Below are 17772 nucleotides of genomic sequence, written 5' to 3' on the forward strand. Positions count from 1 at the left end.
TTAAGAATAAAGCTGATTATTGAGTAAACTAAATCTTTTCCTATTGCTTCATTAAAGAACACGCGAGGATAAGGGTTTAAAGAGATCCCTTTCCTCAACAGCTTTTAGTCCTTTTTAGAACTTGGGGTAGTGGTGCACTTCAGCCTCTTGTGGCCGAAATGAATATTGCAACAACAAACACAAAAGTGATCATGACAAAAAATACATTTTCACCTGGCAGCCTTTTTTTTCACCTGGTCTTAAGTCATAAAAACAAGAGAGGAAACAATTTAGATCAGACATAAAAAATGGATCACCAGAATATTTTTTTTTTTCACTTGTCTTTCAGGACTTCCATACAGAAAACACAATACACATGACAAAATGTTCATTATTGTAATAGTAAGTGATTATTACAACTTGCATGTACTTGTATCTCTGATCATTACTGTACAGGCACAGCTTTATCCAACAATTTGGCAATCTGAGTTCTCAGGAGGTCAAACACATGATCGGGGAGTCGGGTTAGACAGAGGGCACCGCACTGTGGGATTAAGGTTGCAGCAAGGCCACACTTAGTACTTACTGAAAACTGAGCCAGATTTATTTAAGTTTGGGCCAAGTTTTTCTGGATTGAAAAACAGGAGGAAGAACAGAAAGAAAGAAAAATAGGTAGTCAGAAATGAAGGATAAGCAAAGAAGAAAATAGAGCAGGGTGGTCAGCACAGGCTCAATTTGATGGGTGCGGGGCAGGGGGGCACTGCTTCAGGTTTATATAGGCTTATATTTTTTAACACTTAATACAATGCATTGATCTATATTCAAAATATATACTATTTATATATTATTATTATATATTATATATTATTATTTTTCTCAAACTGGCAATAAAAGTGTAAAAAAAAAAAGAGTGAAGAAATGGACATTGATACCTCAAAAATACACCCAGTCTTCTGCATTGGGCTTAGTGTTGTAACACCACATACTGACTGTTATCCTGTAAGTTATTTTTTTATACTTTTACAATACAACTTTAGGGAGGAAGACAACATTTGGTGAATATTCCAGATTGTTCCAGGAAGTGCACTATTGAAATACAAGCCTCAATTGTAACTCTGTTTGTTCCCCCAAGCTGACATTTTAAACAGCGCCTCCGTTAGTCACAATGAGTGCTTTTTCTTACATTAGTGCTGAACAATGGAGTAACAAAAGCTGCAACACATATTGCAGAACTCTTTCAAAATCCAAAACGATGTGTATAATATCCATACGATATTTTGTGATGTCATATATCATATTTAATACGGGAAATATGAGCGATTTGCTTTAAAAGCTTGGAGGCACGTAGGCATTCTTGAAAGAGAGGGCATTGTTTGTGAGCTCCCTGTCTGTTGTTCTCACCTGCAAACTGTCTGTCAGACGTCCCCCTGCCTCCAAACTTAGTCACCAACTTCCCATTGGACTGAAAGATGAAGACACAGCAGGCCTTGTTGTCAACAGTGATGATGTGTCCATTCTTATCCACAGCCACACCCTTGGGACCCATGAGCCGTCCTGCACCAATCTTATTCTGTGAAGGAGGAAGACAAACATGATTTTAGCATGGAAAGAAAGAAGGGAAATACTAAATACTTTGAAATTATTTAGCGTAGTTCCTTTTTATATTATATATTTTGTTATGTTAAGTAGGAGGCTGTTGTTAGATAAATTCTTCATGCAGGATTTTCTTTTAATTCAGACAATGTATTTTTCAATAGGAAAAGAAATAAGATGCTATAAGATCTCACCTTAAACTTGCCATCAGAGGAGAAGATGCTGACCCATCGATTGTCATAGTCTGCCACCACGATGTCACCATTCATGTCCACAGTAACGCCTGTCGGTCTCTGCAGCTGTCCCGGAGACCGACCTCTGACCCCAAAGCGCATCTTGAACTGGCCATCATTGGAGAATACCTGTAATCAGTTTCATCAGAGAGCCCCCTTTGAGTGAAATGTGTCATGATCACAGTACTACAACAGTATTCTCCTGTTCTATGTGACCATACATGGTTGCACTTACACGCATTTTGCTCTCTGTGTTTATCTCACCTGTATGCACTGATTGTTGCTGTCAGCCACCACCACTCTGCCGTTACTAGAGGCTGAGATTCCCTGCAGATTTGTGAACTCCCCTTTTTCTCTGCCCCGGGTACCTGACAAATGAATAGTCACACTCTCAGTAAATGTGTCGTTTGATATTTACACCTCAGTCTCAGTGTGCAATATTTCCTGAAAGGCTCATGCCAGTGGTATTGGACCAACATTGGTTACACTGTGTGCATTGATGCTGATAAGTTTTAAGTTTTTGGATACATTTCCCTACTTCCCAGGCAAATGCAGGTACAGTTAAAAAATGCAAACCTGCAAAGACTTGAAAAAACAACTTGTGATAGGTAATCCTCCACAGTGAGAATGTTGCACCTTCATTCATTTTATTCAAGAAGCAACCACCAAATTATCTCTATCACCCTTTTCATGACATCCATATTTGTTTTCTGCATTTGATCTTCTCCCTCATACTGAAGCTTGTGAATGCAGTGTTTTTTCTGAATGTTACATATTCTATCAGGTCATAGCAAGTTACATTCCGTAGTCTACTGGCATGAAGTAAAAACTAATCAATCTAAGAACTTGTTGCATGTGATAAGTATTCCTGATTCATAGTTAGTATGATAAAACATGCAAAACAAACAATGTGCTGCCTTTATGGAGGACATTCTGATGCAGGTTTACATGGTACTTGGTTACAGTATGTGGACTTTGCATCTGTCTTACCCACTCTGTAGATGAGCTCATCCTCAATGGGGTTCTCCTTTTTCTTGGTGGTGCTGTACATGCTGGAAGGCCGTCGCACTGCTTTCTGTCGTATGTGGCCCCCTGTCCCACTGGGAGACTTCACCCTCCTTTTCACGTCATCTGGAGATTGTGGCACATCCGAGGGTTTGACCGCCCGCAGGCGGAACGGGCTACCACGTATCGGCTGGCCATACAGCAACAGAGCGAAAGAGTACTCTCCCTCAGAGCGTACTGTGTAGCCCACCTCGTATGTCCCATTCTTATTGTCCACTATCTCTGTCTCTGCAGCACGGCTCCCATCAGCAGACGATATCTCTGCTTTTAAAATAGCGTTTCCTGTCCGCACCAACTCCCCATCCTGCAGATAGAAGTCCCTGATTCAATTTCAGACTGAAATACATCTCTTTATGTTCAAGCAATACGCACGTGATTACAACCTCTAAGGCAGCACTTTCTTCAGACACATAAGAAGCTCCTAACAAATTGGATTTTGATAATAATAATCCCTGTTAATTGCCTTGGTGACCACTACAAAGAAGGTGACTTCTTGCAAGAGAATAACAAAAGAAAATTTGCATGAAATATAAATTTGAATGAAATTAAAATGAATATGTGACTAAAGCAAACACATTAGCAAAAGCTAAATGTAATGCTGCTTGCTTCGGGCTTTACACATAAAACAAATAGCAGGGGGCTTAATAATTTAGTACTTTGTCTTTTGTTGTCACAGTAATTGTGTGGTGCTGCCCAGTAGCTGCGTGGCGGAGGCCCTCTCCTGTGGCAACAGAGGTGTGAGCCACAGCGGCCGTGGTGAGGAGAACACCCAGGTTCTGGATGGAGCGTCGCAGACCTTCGGTCTCCACCTGAAACAGACAGCAAACAAAATAAACAATATTTTATTATTGCTTGTTTTTTATAGTTTTTAAAATGTCATAAAATTGTGACCATTTGGGAATATCAAGCAGGCAACCAGAATTGAAATCAGTAACAGAGAAATAGTTTGAATCATAATGGACAACATTACCTGACATTCCAGGTGTGCATTCTGATGTGGTCTCTCTGGGAAGTCGTGTCTGGCCAGCGCTGTTACCCGCTCGCTCATCTGCTTCTGAACCAGCAGCACCTACACTTGCAAGAGACACATACTGTGTTGCCTCCTGCCTTTTATTTTTCATTTGTGTTTTTAATACAAAAATATTCAGCAGGAGTTCCCATTCTGCTACACTACTGCGGCAGTCAGCTGATTCCCATATGTGTTGTAACCTGTTTGTTAGCTTGCTTGTACAAATTACAATCTGCCAGCCCACCTCAGTAGCACTCCCGTGGCTGAGAGCCTGCTCTGTGAAACTGCAACTGCTCTGGATGTGCTCCTTCCCCTGCAGGAGGGATGAAAGCTGAGCCTGCAGGACCTGCACTCAGGTAAGTGGAAGATTTGGGACACAAAAGAGCAAGAGGGGGAGCAAGAGTGGAAAAGTCAAAATCATTAAGTCAGCAGGCTGAAGTGTGTTGACAGGAATGTGAGACATGTGGCAGGTCATGTGAGACTACCTGCTTGTAAAATGCCTGTGTGTGTTTGTGTGTCTGACAGTGAGTGTGCAGAGATGCAAGTGCACCTGAATGAGCGTGAAAGATAACTAACCCTCTGCTTAGTGCTGCAGATGTTCTCCAGATCTGTAATGAGGGCCGTCTTGCGCTGATGCAACGCCCGTTCCAGCTCTTCAAACGTACTGGTAATCTCTGCTACCGCCTCAGTCTTCCTTTCATTCAGCTGGCGAGAGATCTCGCTCACCAGCTCGATGGCTGCTGTTAGCTGAGGGAGCCTGCAAGATAACACAATGTAAAATTTTCCTCCAAAGATTGTAGAACTGAAACTAAAAAGAAGCAAAATATTTTAAAATTAAAATAAAAACCACAACAGTGATCATATAATTAATTCTAAATAAAATGTACATAAAAAAAATTCTGATGAATAACTAAAGCTAGAAAAACAACATTATACTTTAATGAAATGGGCCACTATACTCACTACTATGTTTTAACATGCCAGGCATGATCACATGGGTGATCTTTGATGCCAGATGCCAAATCTGGGCCAAATGCTTAAGCTTCCAAATACCTGATGTGAAGGAAATATTCTCAAAGCTTTAACAAAGTACTAAAGTATCAAGTTCCCACCTGCTGTGTATGGCATCCAGCTGTGTCTTCAGCACAGCCTTGTGCTGTTCTACGACATCCCGCAGAGGAACAGTCACATGCTCCCGGTGCTCACCCTCTGTACAGTCCAGACACATGGCTGTCTCACACGACTCGCAGTAGAACTCCATCACCTGCAGAGGGAGACAAACTTTCAGTTTCTTTTACATTAATTATTGCTAAAACAAAAGAGTTTTTAGTAATGGGATGACTGGGCTGAGGCATCACAAAAGGGCTTCCCACCTTCCCCTCGTGGTTTGGGCAGCAGAGTGGCTTCCCTGCAGCTGCAGCGCTGACTGACTCCAGGACACTGCAGGCCTCTGGACGAGAGCACTCTGGGTCTCGTTGAAGGACCTGGTCAAAAATATTAAAACTTCATCATGCTTATTTCAATGGGCACATTATTTAAGATTAAGTATTTTAGTGGCATTTTTGCCTTTATTTGACAGTGGACAATTGTGAAGTGACAAAAAAGAAAGGGAGAGAGGGAGGGAAATTACATAAAACAAAGGTCCAAATCTAACTGGGAACATTGCGATAACAGTATATGGTATGGTATACAAAAAAATATTCTTAGTGTTTTAATTCCCTACATCCCAGTGCTAACTTTAATACCTAAATCATCACCCCTTATGCATGATATAATACAAACCCTAAAAAGAGACCCTTGGAGAAGAAATGTCGGTCCAGAATGACCTCAGTCTGCAAAAATGTCCTCCCTCTCTTTAACACCAAGAGTGGTTCTCACAACACTAATACAGAAACACACAGAACCTCTGTCCCATTTTGTTGTGCTGTCTGTAATTGTTTTAAACAATCTTTGCTTTGTTGTTAACCTCATAATTGGTTTAAAGTGTGTTTTGTCCTTTGTTCCATGTAATTTGTGTCTGACTTGAAGTATAAAAGGGATGAGGACTCAAACCTCCATGAGATTAGTGATAAAGAAGTTGTTCTGCAGGGCACAAACTCCTTTCTCTGGCAGGATGGACGTCTGCCGACACACTGGGCACGAGAGTGTCAGAGACTCTGGGGGAATGTAGTTCTGGAGGCAACTGTAAGGAAATAGTCAACAAATCAGGAAGCAAGAATATAGTCTTAAGTGACCACAAACAATTATTTTGCAGTGAACTTATTCACATTAAATTCACCAATACAGCAGAAAAGAAGGAGAGGAGGACGCTGGAAGGAGAGCTGTCACCTTATTGCTGTAATTGAGAGACACAGCCTAAATAGTGCTCCTGTCACAACAAATAGGGGAAGAGTGTGACTCTGAGTCAATACGCAGAACCCACAGCCTCAGGAGAACACTCACAAATTATCTTAGAGTAAGTGAATCTCTGGTAAATCAATCTGCCTAACAGAGACGCACAGAGACAGAAGATTTCAGTTGGAATAGATGTTTGTGTATGCTTTTGTGTGTTTGTGTGTGTCTGCATGCAAGGAGGTTTTAGATCCTGGCAGCAGTCACACCTGTCCCACTGACCCCTAAAGGCTGAGGATGTTATGCAGGTTCAGTTGCCCTTAGGAGGCTATTTAACATTAGACACCTCCACGCTAAAACCAAACCTGCAGTCAGCAAAGTTCAGCTGCAATATGCAGATTACACTGTGCTCCTGGCTGCCATCCTACATGCGATGTACGACTGTATTTCTGTTTTAACTAAATCGGTTGTTAATGCTGCAAGAAACCTGAGGTTGATGTTGAGGATATGTCTCTGTTGTATACAAGGATGTTTGGCAGCTGCTTGGGCTGCAAGCTGACATCCTTGTATTTAATTTATGACACAACACAGGCTTGTATCAACCAAGCCCTGGTAAACTGCAGTGGTGAGCTTTTGAGAACAACAGAGGGCTTTAACAAAAGTCTCTGTCTACCTACTGTACTGCTCTGTAAACACCACTAAAATGCTTTGAGGCCTGGATAAATTACTGTTGCTTTGTCAGAAACACAACCACCTGGGGACCACAGGCTCAAACAGTTATGTGGTGAAAAGGCCTATGACGTGGCCAAAACTAATGATTATTTTCACTGTAAGCGAATTACAAATACAGAAAAATGCATGTCACATTTTCTTCAAATTGCTTGTTTTGTCCAATAACAGTTGATTATTTATTGAATTGATTAATTGACGAATTGTTCTAGCAATACTGGCATCCTCATCCTTGTTAAGTCAAATCCAACAATCGTGACTGTAAGTACAAGTAGCCACTTTTCAGCCACTCTGAAAAGTGAGCACACAGTTAGCATATTAAGAAGTAGCTGGATTGTAAATTTACACGTCCGATGACAGATTACCACAGGAAGAGGAAAATGGGATCAAAATCAGACTAGACCCAGCATGGATGTGACATCTCAACCTTAAAACCACTTTAACTACATTAACCCATGCAGTATTAAAACATCTGTCTGGCAACATCATGTATAGCTCCAGACAAAAATCTGTTCGCCTCAGCAGGGCTCCACATCATATGCCATCCAGTTAAACCGGGGATTAAACATGCCCTCCGGTGGGCAAATGCCCATCACATTGCTTGGAAAAATACTCTGTGTGGCTATTCAAAACTATTCCATAAATGTTTGTTGGTCATAGGTTTAGAAGTAAACCAGTCTGAAACATAATCCCAGTTATCCTCAGTACCTAACATACCTCCCTTGTCATTCCCAGTCCTCCCACCCTGACCCAAAAAAAAACTTTCCAAAAGCCTCCTCTGCTCGGCTCGGCATGAGAAGGCCCCAGTAAGTGTTGCCTGAGGGGGTGTCATCTTTCTGAGGAACTGTAGATTGAAGCATTGTGATTGTGTCTCCCAACAATGAGTCTTTTCTCAGACTGCAGAGGTTGATGGTCCCTGATGCTAAGGAATGCACTTATCCCAGTGGAGTTGGTAAGGAGAAGTGCTCTGAGCTGTTTAATTATGGGAAGGGATTTGCAACAGATGAGGTTCCTCTATTAGGGGAAATGTAAAGATGACAAGAATTCTTAAGGAATAGGATGGAAGGATAAGTACTGGCAGGGAAAGAAAAGAGCTACGGTAAAAAGTGTGTTGTATCACTGTCTTTGCATGGCCAGAAAAAGCTACACGTAGCAGACGGTGTGAGCAGAGACTTGGGTTTGTGTCAGGTTTAGCTTGGGGGAAGTGTAGGTACTTAGGAATTTTGCCAGTTGTCATTGAAGCAGAGAACACAAATGTTAGTTACCTTTCACAGAAGGTGTGCAGACAGGGCAGGACCTTGGGGTTGCAGTAGTGGTCCAGACAGATGCTGCAGACCAGAAACTGCTTGTCTATCTGACGCACCACAGGGCTGGTGCTCCCAGCCTCACGCTTTGCCATGGCAGAGGACATTTAAAGCCACGGACAATTATAGCAGTAAACCTGCAGAAAGACAAAGATATAAAAGAATATAAAAGCTTTTCAAGAGCTCAGCAAACTTACCACAGGAGGTACCAGGCACCGAAGTTAACAAAGCTGTTTAATTCCTTGATTAGTACAAAAACGTGCCCATTGTTACGGTGTTATTTCTAGGTTAATACCAGACAAAAGCCATCTGAAAGAGAACTGTGTGAAATAGAAGCACGCACCAATCCTGAGTGTACAGACAGCAGCAGATGTAGACAAACCAGTATGGCCATGTGCCTGGCTTTTTATTAACACCTCGGCTAACACCAACGCAGGAAAATAAAAGAGACTAGAAGAGCCTTTTATTACAGATCCACAATAATGCATTAAAACAACCTTTCCTGGCCCTCCCAGGTACACAAAAACATTCTAAAAATACACAGTCCTAATGCATGGGACGCGTGTGATTGAGTGATGTGAGTTACGCGCATACATGAACTGTGTGTGACTGAAAAGAGAACGTGCTGAGTAGCGTCTATGTTTCCTTCTATTTCTGCTTGTCAGTCCGTCTATATTTACAAGTCACTACTGCTGAACTTTGTTTTGGTTCATACTGCAATCTACCACAGCCATATTGTCTCTAGATACAACATACACAATTAAAAATAAATCAAATAAAGTTTATAAAAAGCTCAGTCAGTCGTTTCTGATTATGTACATACACCTAGATTTACAGTTCATAAATTCTACATTTAAATGTTGGTGGCAGCCTTGTGCTTAAATTTAGAAAAGAGTTCATGTTGCCTTTAAACACAGAATTCTGTCAGTGTACGACATAAAGTGTATGCAAATAAGTGGTATGCATATATGTGACTATTTCAAATAGTAACTAAACTCAGTGAGGTGACCAGGACAGAGGAGCCCCTATGCATTACATAACCCCATCCATTATGGAAATTAAAGGTTTGGATATAGCAACACAATCCTTATATGTCTCCATTGTGGCCCACTTTAACATTCATGAGTGCAAGCCCAAACACATATGGCATAATAATTACACTGGTATGTTAAAAGATGCTACTGCCGCCATGACAACATGTATTTGTATTGAAAACAATTTCACCAGACTTGACCTATGGCTTAAAAATGGCACTTTTGATTAATATCCTGCTTGCCATTTTTATCTGTGTTGCTAACTAACTCCTGCATGTAGTCCAGCCACATTTTCTCAGTAGGTCAACATGTACATTGTTAATGTATCAGACATAGACGCTCATACAAAGTGCAGGGATGAGCGAAGAGCAGCTTGTGCCCCAAACAAACATGCCTGGCTGTAAGATATACAGTAGTTATGAATATTACACAATCAATGACAAGGACATACACATCGAACACACACACACAAAAAACAAACACACTAATAATCATCCTCCCCCACCAGACTCTCCCCCCGTCTGCACATCTGTCACTGCTGGATCTAATACAGCACTCAATCCCCTATGTCCCATCTCTGCTCATGTCCTATTGTCAGTTGTTGCCCACTGCACGCACACACACACACACACACACAGAATCGAATGACTCTCTAGACTGGGAGGGTACAGGTCACTTCTTAAACTGTCAACGAGGAGAACAACATGTCACATTCACACTCTTGTAAGGGACAGGCAGGAATGATTACTGGTAAGTAGCTTATGTTTTGTCCAAATCGAAATATGCATTGTTCTCTTTAAATTTTGTGCTTAAAACAGGCACTTCAAGAGTATCCGGTTGTCTCAGTTGAATTCGGATGAAAAGAAGCTTGAATGTCTCTCGATAGAACACAGAACTAAAGAAGGATCAACCACAGGATGCGCTGCACAGTACAGTCCTCACACTTCTCTGCCATTCTCTTTCTGTGCTAGAACACACAGATACTAATATCATCTGTAATGACGTCTGTCTAAATTTAGACACGTGTATTAGTGGGTAGGCGAGGAAGCAATGACAGTGACACTAAAATAAGACCAGGGGTCTTAGGACTGCTGGAGAGTGAAGTGGCTGGTCCATTACTTTAACATTTAGTTATATTTTAAAACACATTTTTATTGGATGTAAAATAAGTAAAAGATTAATCTGGAGCACAGTAAATCCCAAATAAGATTTTCTCAAAACATTTGGATGAAAAAAAGCTAAAACCATCTGTTAGGACTCAGTCACAGAGGACTGCAGTAAATAAACGTACAGTTTATTTAACATTTCCTTTGAACGTATAGCTGATGTATGAAATGCATTTTACAAAGCTCTTGTCTGTTTCAGCTTTACTATCAAGTTAATGAAAATGTAAAATGCATACATGGTGCAACAACAGACATGTGACAGTCATGCAGGCATGTGCAGGAGTGGGTGGGTCCTCATGTTAATGTTTATACTTACTTGGATTCAACAGACAGTATTTTCACATGGTCCGAACTTCATTCATGCCCACTTAAACTGCTAAGTAGGCCACGATGCTTAGTTTCGATGCTCTAAAGTAACCATGACCAGTTAACTTGACAGGCTTGGCAAGTAGAAAAAAATGAGTGAAGACGTACAGATTCAGATTCTGGGCTCTGCAGTTAAAGGCAGCAGGATGGAATAAAGCCAAGCCCAGGCAGAAAGCTTCAAAAAATGATTCATGAGAGGACACATTCTGCAGAGAGCTGTCAACTAATACCATCAAAATGAAATGTGTTATAATTCTCGGGCCATTATATGAGCAGTAATAACAGCAGTAATGTTGCTAGTGACCTTAGCCTGAATAATTCCCCAAACGTTCAGGATTACAGCATTTGCATGTGTAACTAATTGTGTGTGTGTTTGTGTGTTTGTGCGCATGTGTGCAGCATGTTTGTGTGTGACACCCCTGGAGTTACCACACAATAAGTCTATTCACTGCAGTCTTTACCGAATACAAAAGTAACAGTTTTCTTTGTCTCGTTCCACACTGAAACCATTGCTGTTGGTTTACTGTACAATAGGATCCTCACAACTCATGTGCATCTCCTCTAACACACACGTGGAGCTGAAAAAAGGGAGTAGACAACACAGGAAATTAAACGTCTTCTTCCCAGTTCAACAGGAGGGCAGGTGAAAGGAACAGAGAGTTTAACAGGAAAAGTACAGTAAAAGTATCAGTCCTTCTGCTTTCTGCTCACTGTCACGCACCTGTACAGAACCAATGGATATGTGCTGACAGCTTGGACACACTCCTACAAACTCACACACTCCTCTCTGGTAACAGCTGAGTGGATACGGTGAAGTCATACACACACACGCATGTACATGAGGACAAACACATGAGTTGACAGAAAGACTACCTACTGTCAGAAGTGTGGAGTAGATCAGCCTAGAAGGCTCCATGGCAGCTCTGTGTTAAGTCAGTGTCACACTGAATAATCAGCACACACCCTTTGAGTCACACATGCACCCCCCTCCTCTCTTCCCCTCAGCCCTGCTGACCACTCTTCCTTTTCCCTTTCCCTTCTCTCGCCTTTTCCCTTTTCCGTTCAGCACACACACACTGAAAAAGGCTGAGCAGGGATGACAACAGAGGGTGGGACTTTAAATTCAAAGTCCCTCCTACTGTCAGTGCTGTTTACAAGCATGAGCTGACTGGGTATCCTCCTACTGCCCCACTCCGATTGGCTGGGAAACTTAAACTAGCAGGGACGAGGGATTGCATCATGGGCCAACAATTCGTGCTGGCCAGAGGGAGTGAGAGGTAAAGATTGAAACAGACAAGAAGAAGAAAAGTCTAACTGTCAAAGCTGGAGAGACAACAACTTTGGAATCTAGGAACAGATTGCACACAGGGCCTTAAACTGCTGCAGGATTATTTAAACTGTGTAATGTTGTGCACACTCAAAACTAGGATGATTAGCTCCTAATAAGGATCAGAAACAGCAGCTGACGGGTGACAGTCACATAAACATTTGGATCATCTGTCCTTCAGTTAGTTATGAAGAAATGCGTCATTACTTAGCCAGCCAAGCACGAACACACACACACACACACACACAAAGGCAGGGCAGCCCAGCAAAACATAGAGTTATATAATTCATGATGTCACCTTAAAAAAAACTTAAAATGCGAATTTGGAACATATGCCTTTCTGTCTAGCATTATAGTATCAAATTACACATATGCAGGGATTAAGAAAGGCCCTTAATACTGAAAAGGGGATTATCATTCTGAATTTCAAGTAAAATATCTTGTCACAGGATGATTTTGCAGCCAATCCCTTCACCGCCCCGTCCTTATGAAGTGGTCAGAGATTAATCTGGAGCGAGAGGTGACGATTCTCTGACAAAAACATCAATCTACAGTTAATCTGCGCAGATTAAGTCCAGCCATCTCTCCTCCCTCGTTTCCGGCTCTGCCTCCTCTGCGCCCCCGCACACACCTTTCCAAAAATCACCTCATCCTCAACTCACAGGCCAGACTGCTGTGGTGGGTGGAACAGGAAGTAAAGGATAGGAGGATGAAAATACCACTCAGAAAATGACATATCAGTAGCAGCAAATGTATTCACGACTCCCCCATACAGACTATTGTGGTGCTGTTTCACATGTTTTTATATTGCTGCAGCCTCTTAAATACTTCCATAGATTTTAGTGGCGACCACAGTAGTTATAAAACTTTTTATTCTTCTTCATCTTCTGTTAAAAATGTGTAAAATTACAAGATTTGTTGCTTGTCCTTTCCAAACTCCCAAAAACATACTGCGTCTGGATAGAACAGTCTAACAGGATGTCTTCTTTTCATGCTCCACAGTAAGTAATTAGTGAGAGGCTATCTGACATGACCAATATACCAAATGCAGAGCTTCAGCTTGGGCAGCTCTTTGAAGGAGACTGTTGTCATCCCTGCAGTGAGCACTCCGCAGCCTTATTGGTTTACCGCTGCGTTTTCTGCTGAAACGACAGTTTTAGCAGAATATACGACTACTGCAGTTATTAAAAGAGAGGAAGATGAACCACCAGTGGCACCCAAGAAGAGTCTCCAGAAACTAGTACACATAATATGATGGGAGTACTGTATGCTAAAGTGTAAGTGCATTTACATTATGTATTTTCAGATATTAGACTATTTATACCACTACTATACAATTTGCCCCTTTATTCCAAATAGACATTTTCATAAAGGCTCCAACTAAATATGGTTATCTGAGCAGAAAGTCTCTATAATGCTTTAAGATGACCTTTAGTGTGATCTAAATAGCAGAAACAAATGCACTGCAGCAGTTATCTCTGCGCCTTGTGCAACATCAACAACCAAAAGAAACCGTTCTGCCCCAGGGTCAGTAAGAGGCGGGACAATAGCGGTAATGATAGTAATAACAGTGATGTTCTCCAGGAAATCCAACAAGAAAATCCACACCCATTTTAGGCTGCTGTTACATTTGTTATTCTGTACCTTGTGGAAATCACACAGCAAATAATGTGACAAGAAAAGTTCTGTAAGAGTGTAAATGACATGCGTTAATGGTGCTGCCAATAATGCAACTACACGCAGTCCTGCACACCTGATGCTTTGATATTTGCATTTCTTTTGCCAGATCTTGTGTTTTATGTCCTCTCCCTACATGATGGAATATCCTCTTGCGTCTGCCCGCTGTGCTCTGAAACCCCATGATTGGTATAAAAAGAGTAAACTCAAAAAGATAGAGGTGAAGGAGAAAAGGATTTTAGAACAAGATGAGAAAGAAAAGTGATGAGGATTACGGAGAGGGGACTCACATATACTGTGTACACAGCACATCACACACACACATGCACACATATATGAATGATGAGAAGATTCTTGTGTAACAGAGCGTGATCTTGAGATCTTGGGGCTACCATGATGACGTTAGAGTTTGCATAGCTTCGAGCCTGAGAGATGGTCACACACACACACACACAACACACACAACCACATATCAGCTGTTTCAAATCTGAAGTATACTATAACCCACGTCCCCCTTTTCCTTTATTTGTCAACGGTTACACAATCACACACAAACACACACACGCATGCACCTCACTCTGAGAGTTTAAACCTTAATTTGCTCTTCACAAATATATAGAATACACACCCAGCATTAATATATGGCGTGTATGGAGCGGCCTGCGTAACCCTTGTTAGTATGCTAGGCAATCCTCCATTACTCTCCTTCACAGTCCAATCTTAAGCCTCCACATACATATATTTCTATATATAGAGCTATCAGTTCTCATCCCCTTCACACCACTGACAGGCACGTGCTCTGAGCTGCACACACACTGCGTGAAAAAGTGCAGGGAACCTCAGATGACCAGCATAGCAATAACTCAGAAGAAGGATGCACATGATAAACATTTACAGGAGACTGTCCCTTTTTGCTCTCGCCAATATGTAATGCACATATTACACATCTGAGATTTACTTGTACACTCATTTGTGTATGCTTACTTTAGCATTAGCACTCCAAAGCATTGCCATCATATCCTCAGGGTTAATGTGCTTGTCTTTTATTGGTTGCCAGCATATGTAATTATATGAAAAGTTTAGAATGAAAGAACAAGACAGAGCAAGAAAGTTGACTTACATAATGCTGGCATAATTACTAATACAGTTTGTGTTTTATAAGGGAATCATCAGCATGTGTCTCTGCTATAAATATGCAAATACACCATAGACATTTGAGACTATACACATACTCTTGTAAGAAGGTTAACAGTAGCTCATAGTAAACACGCAAGTCTACCGTGCATGCAAATTACAGATTGATTGATGGGTTGAAAAGTAAATACTGACGCTTCCTTTTTGAATGCTACCCAGCTGTCTTTACACCACAGCTGGCCTCGGGGAAAGCAGGTGTGTAATGTAAATAGGGTGCTGAGTGCTCTACTACACACAAATATCTTTTTCTGTATGTCCACACAAAACTGACGAGCAGAGGAAAAATCACTTGCATTCTTTAGATAAAGTTAAAACAATCAGGTATTGCAACAACACATTCAGTGGAGTAGAGTAAACATTAATAACTCTAAGGAGTAAAAGTGTCCCACAAACCTGAGATAATTAAGTCAAGTACTAATATTTTAAACACCTCAAAAATAAACCACAAACAAAATTTGTTTCTGTGACCACCGCAGTCATAAAACCATTATCTACCCTTGTTGTCACTTTGTTGCAAACAGAACTTCATCAAGAGATTCTTGACATGAATAACATCAAGGCAGACATCAGAACAGCAGCTCAACTCCACTGAGCTTTGAGAAATAGATACATGAGCAGCACAGATAGGGAGATACAGGCTCCTTCTCATCTCTTCGAATACGCGATGCAGAGCAAGTGTGCACACTCTCACAGTGTCACAACCTCTTGATATCTTACCAAATTTGGGTAAAAAGGCTATCTCTATTCTTTTCTGCTCTCATTTGTACTGAATTATCAATATCAAACACTTGACATTAACATTCATTATTCCTGCATGCATTTTACTCTGAACATCAGCAGAATTTGCATTATAAGCCTGTAAACAACAGTGTAAACATAATAAATAAACAGATTACATAACATGGGTTTAAAGTGTACATTCAAATATTGTGAAGTTAAATACATTCAAAGGGAATATTACATGATGCACTGATTCTTCACCCGCTTTCTTATCCTCCCCGACCCTCTCCCTCTCCCAGCAGTGAGCATTTTTTCAGTGAAAGAGGAGCATGTGCCAAAGGGTAGAGGAGCTGATCCTGAAATAACTTGTTTCTTTAAATAACTGAGGGAATAGACGCCTTGAGCTAAACATACATTAACATAAACAGCTCCATGTCACATGGCGTAAAAGAACCCTGACCACAATGATGTTTCAGGTGGGATGAAGTTTAATAGACCTTCCATGTCTTTGTGTCAGTGTTTATCTATCCAGGTACGTGGGAAGTGTAGCTGTTTGTCATCATCTGAGTGCTTTTAGAAAAAAAAAGGTCAAAAATGTGGTTTATGTAAGAGCCAAATATCCAGAAAACAAGCACAACAATCACAACAGCAGAATAAAAGCACTTAGCCATGGGCATTTTGCTCACATGCTGTTCAACATCATAGAAACACACACACACACACACACACACACACACACAAACACTGTTGGAGATAAAAATACCTATTTTTTTTAAGTAACAGGACCTGGAGATTTGGTTTTCCTTACTCTCTCGTTGTAAGAAGCAGAATAGCGTGCCTCAGTGTGAAACTCTGCTAGTTGCTCATTTTAATCGAACATCATGAAAAACCTCGTCATCGAATTATTAAAGTGCATTAGGGCTCGGATTCCTAACAGGGTGGAAATTCATTTACTTACGGGGATTAGAAATTCCATCATTTGTTCGTCATGCTGAAAGGTCAGCAGATTTATGATTTGCACGTCTGTCAACCTCTGCACATGAAGAACTAGGACTGTGGCCTAAACCACACTTGCGGGGGACAAAATAATGGAGACTCTTATGCACTCTTATATAATGCAATCCAGTCTGACAAAGCCTCAAAATGACCATAAAGTTAAACACCTGTCTGATGCCATCTCAACACAAACTGAATACTAAAGGCTTCACAAAGGTAGTGTATTTTGCAGGACTATATTGCATTGGATTGTACAGGTGTTCCTCTCTAAAAAAAATCATATACTGACCACACATGTGATGCCATATTCAGTCGGTTTGAAAGACTTGCTGCTACGATGGTAGAGCAGGAAAAACAGGGAGGACTGTCTGGTGACTAACATGTTACAACACACACATTTATCGTGTATAGTCCTCTGGCAAGGATGATGTAGTGGATTACAAATGTTGAGGAGTGGTAACTTCTCAGCGGGACAGACTGTCATAAGCGCAGCTAAAATTATCAGCTTGCCTGATCTGAGCCAAGCTGGACAGGAATGTGTCACAGGAACCGCCTGTATCAACATATTAACACACGGCTCACACTCCAGCACACATGAACACACACAGACACACAGGTGCACACTATTCATTGCCGCAGAAGCATGTGAATGGAAAAAAAAGAACACACGGACAACAAATCAGGATTTTCCCATAATAAAAAACAGATACCGACAGAGTTCAGTTAGAGGGCTTCAGATATCAAATCTGTTGCTTCTCTCTTGCCAAACTGCATTTAACATTTAAAGCATGGTGACAGGATTTATATTTATTTTATTTACCGAGGTTTAATTCAAGCTGATTACAAGTGCTTTTACAGTTTTGATTTGATCCTAGAATAGACACTAAGTGCTCCAACACATCGTCATTAATCCACAGTAAATGGCTAAATTACAGGTTTTCTGTTCATCTAACCTTATATGCCCTGTGGATCTCTAAATGCTTTCATGTTGTGGTTTAGTCTTAAACACATCATTACATTATAATTGCTGGGCAGTGTATTTAGCCAGA

The 17772-nt window shown here is 41.0% G+C and overlaps 1 protein-coding gene across 2 annotated transcripts in view; it reads right to left on the reverse strand.

The window, feature by feature from the left end:
* The window catches only part of trim3b (tripartite motif containing 3b), a 16266-nt gene extending 4378 nt beyond the window's left edge, over positions 1-11888 (reverse strand). Inside the window, exons 1-14 of one of the 2 annotated variants that reach the window (XM_035666129.1) lie at positions 11687-11888; positions 8205-8380; positions 5932-6061; positions 5253-5363; positions 4992-5143; positions 4456-4636; positions 4124-4225; positions 3841-3939; positions 3527-3679; positions 2796-3174; positions 2070-2173; positions 1767-1934; positions 1381-1549; positions 566-607 (exon numbers count right to left, since the gene is read on the reverse strand). In XM_035666129.1, the coding sequence (XP_035522022.1) occupies positions 566-607; positions 1381-1549; positions 1767-1934; positions 2070-2173; positions 2796-3174; positions 3527-3679; positions 3841-3939; positions 4124-4225; positions 4456-4636; positions 4992-5143; positions 5253-5363; positions 5932-6061; positions 8205-8350 (1936 nt within the window). In that variant the 5' untranslated portion in view covers positions 8351-8380; positions 11687-11888. The remainder of the gene's footprint in view (positions 1-565; positions 608-1380; positions 1550-1766; positions 1935-2069; positions 2174-2795; positions 3175-3526; positions 3680-3840; positions 3940-4123; positions 4226-4455; positions 4637-4991; positions 5144-5252; positions 5364-5931; positions 6062-8204; positions 8381-11686) is intronic. The other variant, XM_035666130.1, reaches the window with a different exon arrangement.
* Positions 11889-17772: the final 5884 nt, after the last annotated feature.

Source organism: Morone saxatilis, unplaced genomic scaffold, assembly GCF_004916995.1.
Source record: "Morone saxatilis isolate NCDOM2014 unplaced genomic scaffold, NCSU_SB_2.0 Contig20, whole genome shotgun sequence".
NCBI classification, from domain to species: Eukaryota; Metazoa; Chordata; class Actinopteri; family Moronidae; genus Morone; species Morone saxatilis.